The following is a 6,000-nucleotide window of genomic DNA, read 5'->3' as shown; positions in this document are numbered from 1 at the left end:
TTGGTCACATATTTATTACATCACTTCAGATGCATTTAATTCTAGAGTGTACTAGATGTTGAGTCTCTAGGAGAGCAGGTTATATTTATACTTTTAGCACTTAGAAACATACATTGTATAAAAATATATATATGAAATAAGTAACATCATAAAATACAAGTAAAGCAGTACTCTTTTAAAAAATAAATGAACTTTATGGTATAAGAGTTGGGCTTGTACAAGAAAAAATAATTCACTTGAAAACACAGGTCTTGGGGGTTGGAAAATGGATCAGCTGTTAAGAGCTTTTGTTGCTTTTCCAGATGATCAAAGCTGGGTTCCTAGGTCCACAACCACCTATAACTCCAGCTCTGGGGGGTGAGAGGTCCCACACCATCTTCTGTGGCACGTGCTCTCTCTCTCTCTCTCTCTCTCTCTCTCTCTCTCTCTCTCTCTCTCTCTCTCCCTCTCTCTCTCTCTCTCTCTCTCTCTCTCTCTCACACACACACACACACACACACACACACACACACACGGTGTATACTTACACACACATATAAAAAAAATAAAACTAAAAACAAAGAACTGGGCCTGTTATATTCTACTGCTAGCTTTCAAAGAACGTGATCGAGGGCACGAAACTTCACAGAAATAACCACTGAGTTGTCTTTCTAGGCTTAAGTTCATCTATGGCAGTTCTTCAAGGCCTCAAGCTTAGAAGATCTTGCGAAGGGGACATAGGAGAGAAAAAGAGGATGGCAGAAGCTTATTGCGTCCCAGAAGACAAAGGAGATGTTTCAGGATGAAGAGGATGCCCAGTACTGTGTACATACATACTCCCTGGGTAAATGAATCAAAGCCTTTAAAGTATCACTTGGGTTTTGTCAGGTGGTAGTTCAGTAAGACAGGTCGTGGTGGTAATGGCTGAAGCCTTCTTTTCGGAAGGAAGTGAGAAATGAGATAGAGGAAATGGGTCAATGGGAAACCATTTCTCCGAGACAGCAGCAAGGACAGACTCTTCTTTTCCTTCTTCAGTCCAGACGCCTACCTACCGGTCTTCCTTGGAGTGAAGGGTAGTTTTGGCGCACTGGACACCAAAGAGAAAAAGCCCCATTTACTCCCCGCATGCCCCCTTCGGGCCTCAGCATGAGGCACAGCCACTTCACTCAAGCCCTGGCTGTGAGAAACAGTGCACGAATTACCACAAATCCAGTCATGGTTCCCAGGGCCAGGCAGCAGCTATGAGGCCCCGAGCAGCACTTGGCAGGACTTGAAACTCACAACCTCTTCCGATGGTGGCTTTAGGTCGGGGTGGTCACAGTCTCAGGCGCCCCAGCGTCCAACTTCCGGTGAGGGAGGCGTGGCGCGCGGAGCCTAGGTTCCCACCCGGCCGCGCTCCCGGCTCTCCAGGTTCCAGGGAAGAACCGTGGCGCTCGGGGCTCAGGCGGTTGCAGCCCGCGTGCCCCAGGCGCAGACCTGTGGCCTTGTGCGCAGCCCGGAGGTCACGGAGGCGACTGGCGGAGCGTTGCCCCGGGGGTCGTGGCGGCCGCCGCGGGGCCATGTTGCACTGGCTTAGGGGCTTCGTGCTGCCCCCCGCGGCCTGCCAGAGTGACTATGACCGCCTGGCCTATGAGATCCTCTTTGATGACCTGGACCACAATGGGGATGGTGTGGTGGACATCGGGGAGCTCAGGGATGGGCTGAAAAACTTGAATTCCACGTTTGTGGACGACTCTGAGAAGGTGAGCCACTGAGAGAGAGAATGTGACACTGGGATTGTTCGAAAGACGTGGCCGGCACTGAGCGGAGCCAACCTGCCGTCCTGCTCCTTTCAGAATTTTCCAGAGCTTTCCTGAGCTTGTGGAGTAGGAGTGGAATTCCCTTTGGTGGGGTTCTTCGTGCAGAATAACACATCCCCAGTGAAACATGTCAACGTTCTCAAAATAGTCATTAGCCACCCCAGCATTTGAAGGAGATTCTACGGTTCTGAACATTTCCTGTCCAGAAGGGTTAGGACTGGGTTAGCCTTTGTCCAAGGCAAACCTGCTTTTCTCAAGAGGCTTTCAGCCTAGGGGGGCTTGCCTCAGGAGATATATACACAGACACATACCGCAGAACTGGTGCCCTTCTGACTTAACAGTACACAAATCTAAGGCGAGTCAACGTATTCCAGGGTGTCCTGGAACTAGCTCTTGTAGCTGGTCTCCAACTCACAGAGATCCGCCTGCCTCTGCCTCCCGAGTGCTGGGATTACAGGCGTGCACCACCACCGCCCGGCTCGGCTGTTTTCGTTTCCTAAGTATTTTGAACAGAGAAGCGATGAACATGGCCAAACAATTATTTCTCTGGTAGGATATAAAGTCCTTTGAGTGTATACCTGTGATTGATATAGCTGGATCATATGGTCCATCATCTATTTATAGCCTTTTGAGGATACCCTCCATACTGATTTCCATCTTGGTTGCTTTAGTTTCCAGTCTCACCAATAACAATTGAGGATTCCCCATTCTACTCAATGTTACCAGCTATTGTTACTTGCTTTATTGTTACTTGATGATAGCAGTTTTGACTGGGGTAACAATGAAATCTTAATGTAAATTTATTTTCTATTTTCTTGATAAAGATGTTTTAATATTAATGATTTCTTAGCCATATGCCTTTCTTCTTTTGGGAACTCTGTTCAGTTTATTAGCCTATTTTTAAAAGGGCTTCTTTGTTTTTTGTTTGGTTTCTTGAGTTCTTTGTATATTCTAGACACTAATCTGGCAAAGATTTTTTTTCCTGTTCAATAGGCTGTCTCTTTAGTTGATTAACAGTTTTCGGTACAGAGCCTTTTAGTTTCACAAAGACCCATTTGTCAATCATTGGCCCCATTTCCTTCTTGAGTGGTCCTATTCAGAAAGTACTTACTTTAGCCTTAAGTGTACTCACTGCTCTGTCCTCCAGAAGTTTCAGTTTTGCATCTAACATTGAGATTTTTGATTAATTTGGAATTGCTTTTTGTACAGGGTGAGAGATAAGGATCAGATTAAATTTTTCATGTAGATATCTATTGGAAGTGCTGCTTTTATAAGACCTGGTTCTGCAGATCTCAAAACCAAGTAAGCAGTTACAAACTAGCCAATTTTTAGTTTCGGTATCTTGGTATCATGATATCACCTCCTAAAAACTTAGTCTTCTGCATCCTAGCCCTTGAGTCTGCTGTGAGGAATACTCCCAAGCCTGCAAGCATGTCAGAACATGCTGGGCTGTTTCTCTTCCCACTCAGTGATCTGAAATTATGCTAAGTGCTCTTAATCAAGAAAGTTGCATCATGCCAGGGAAATCAAATCCTTCATGTGTTCTTTAATCTAAAAGCTGTTATGTCTTCTACTTGGCAATTTGTAAATGTTTGGGAAAGACATTAGCTTACAATATCTCACTATAATAGTGCATTTCTGGATAATTTTACCTGCTGGCATAGCTGCTGACTCAGTAGCTTTGGATCTGAGACTGTACAGGAATCATAGAGCCCAGAGGGGAACGGAATGGAGACCCTAGACTGATGGAGTCTGCAAAACATGCAGTAATGACAGCTGGCATTTATAAGCCTACCCACCAGAGAAATTCATATCTGATGGAGGTTAAGTTCATCAGCAAGGCTTATGAAAAATACTGCTTATCTGTGATTCTCTTGTGTATCCCACGATTTCTCTTTATAACAGCTTGAGACTTGTCTCACAAATGCTGGCAATGTATTCCTCAATTTCTGGGCCCTATTATCCATCTATACTGTTAGTAGGAAGACTTCTTCCTACATTATATTTTCTGGCATATAAAACAAGCTCTTATTGTCCAGTCTTTGTCCCATTTTATGTTGAGAAACTTTGCAACCTGTTCTCTATCAATAGCTGACTGACTGGGCAAATTGGTCAGAGGGAACACCCTTGTGGAGAGATCACAGGAGGAACCTCCACAGAGCAGAACTTCAGGTGTCTGGCCTTGTTAGATCTAAGTCCTTCAAAGATTTATGACAATTAGGGTGGTATTGTAGGTGTCTGTCCCTGCTATATCATAGTCCTTCAAGGGATCAATAGCATCTATGCTATCTTACCCTTCCTTCACCAGCACCCCCCCCCGATACGATTCAAAATAGCAATTAACACTGTGTACCAGCTTTTGACGCAAATTTTAGGCTCAGTAGACTGTTTTTGTTTAGGTCCTGAGATTCAGGTGATAAGAAATGCTGTTAACTGACTAACTATGTCCAGATATTAATCACACTTAAGAAATGTAACATAAATGCATGCATACTTTGCTTTTTCCTTAGATCTCTCAATGGTTTAGTTTCCTCTTTGTAACCTGTAGTGGACCCTTTAAGAGGTAGCTGGAACGTTTACAACCTGCAGTTGTTGTCAGTCACCAATTAGCTGACCAAGTGTTTGCCACATGTGACTCATCGGATCTACAAAGAACGCTGACCTCTGAGAATTTGCCTTATAGTTTTTTTTTATTATTACTAACAAGTTGTTAATGAATGGATATATATGGGAATTTGTAACACCAGAATAATAAAGAGCACATAGAATGAAGAGCATGGGACCATCTGTGAAGTTATTATAGAAATCTTTTTTTTTTTTTTTTTGGTTTTTTGAGACAGGGTTTCTCTGTGGCTTTGGAGCCTATCCTGGAACTAGCTCTTGTAGACCAGGCTGGTCTCGAACTCACAGAGATCCACCTGCCTCTGCTTCCCGAGTGCTGGGATTAAAGGCGTGCGCCACCACCGCCTGGCTAGAAATCTTTTACATGCCCCAAACCCCAGCTCCTGGGAAGTTTCTCTCGGAGGAACCCTGGGTAGGGGCTGGGAGCTGGATTCAAGCTACATTCAGCGTAGACTCAGTCTTCTGGTGGCATTTGGATCAAGATGTAGAATTCTAAGCTCCTTCCCCAGCACCATGTGTGCCTGCATGCCTCCATGTTGCACTATGATGACAATGGACTAAACCTCTGGAAATGTAAGCCACCCAATTAAATGTTTTTCCTTTATAAGAGTTGCCATTGCCATGGTGTCTCTTCCCAGCAATAGAAACCCCAAGACATCATGTGAATACCGTGTATGTCCTTCTTATTGGAAATTATCATTAATGTGAGATAATTTTTGTATCATTTCTCCCCTCTTTATTTTTTCTTCCACTCATTTATGTATTTAGCAAATTGGATAGAGATGAAATGAAGTTATATCCACAACTTCCTTAGGACTAAATGGTCAATATATTTTGATTGATATCATCACCACTAGTATTACTGTATTTTTACAACTAACTTCTGTTTTATCTCCATGCAAATATTTCACATATTATAGAAATGTTCACTCCTGTTTATCTGTTTAGTAAATGTTTTTCCTTGTGAATATCAGCTCAGGCAGTCTTCCTTTATGAAGGCTCTCTGGAGACTTTCAGGATTTTCACTTCATTTAATATCTCAAAGCTTATTGTACCTTGAATTTCTTGCATTATTTCACCTAACATTTTGTGAAAGATGTGAGTCATCTTTAGTGTTCTATAATTTGCTTCATACTGGAGACTGTAACTTTTTGTCTTTTTATGCCCAGCAGTGTGCTGTGTGCAATACGCAGTATACAGTATGCAGTGTAGATGTGTCCAATGTGAGTGTGTGCTCTGTGCAGTGTGCAGTGTGTGGTGTATGCAGTGCTGAGTGTGTGCGGTGCAGTGTGTGATGGGGATTATGTGGTGTGCAGTGTATGCTCTGTGCAGTGTTCACTGTGTGCTGTGCAGTGGGATCTAGTTTTTCAGCACATAGCATTCATTTTGAAACTCAATAAATACTAAGTAGGAGTTATCCAATCTATTGAAGGTCTTTATATTTTGTACTTTATGCTAGACATTGATGGCAGAAAGATGAATAATATAGACAGAGAGGTAAGAGTCTTTTGGTAATATACAATATATATTTTTTACATATTATTAATTGTTTTTGAAAGGTTTATTTATATTTATGTGTATAAGTGTTTTGTGTGCATTT

General features: G+C 42.8%; 1 protein-coding gene across 1 annotated transcript in view; it reads left to right on the top strand.

Annotated features, from left to right (window-relative positions):
* The first annotated feature begins 655 nt into the window (after nucleotides 1–655).
* The window catches only part of LOC100753868 (calcium-binding mitochondrial carrier protein SCaMC-1), a 42,597-nt gene continuing 37,252 nt past the window's right edge, over nucleotides 656–6,000 (top strand). Inside the window, exon 1 of the mRNA XM_035451919.1 lies at nucleotides 656–1,721. Within this exon, the coding sequence (XP_035307810.1) occupies nucleotides 1,272–1,721 (450 nt within the window). The 5' untranslated portion in view covers nucleotides 656–1,271. The remainder of the gene's footprint in view (nucleotides 1,722–6,000) is intronic.

The sequence above is a fragment of the Cricetulus griseus genome (genome assembly GCF_003668045.3).
Source record: "Cricetulus griseus strain 17A/GY chromosome 1 unlocalized genomic scaffold, alternate assembly CriGri-PICRH-1.0 chr1_0, whole genome shotgun sequence".
NCBI classification, from domain to species: domain Eukaryota; kingdom Metazoa; phylum Chordata; class Mammalia; order Rodentia; family Cricetidae; genus Cricetulus; species Cricetulus griseus.
This window is presented reverse-complemented; position numbering and strand designations above follow the sequence as displayed.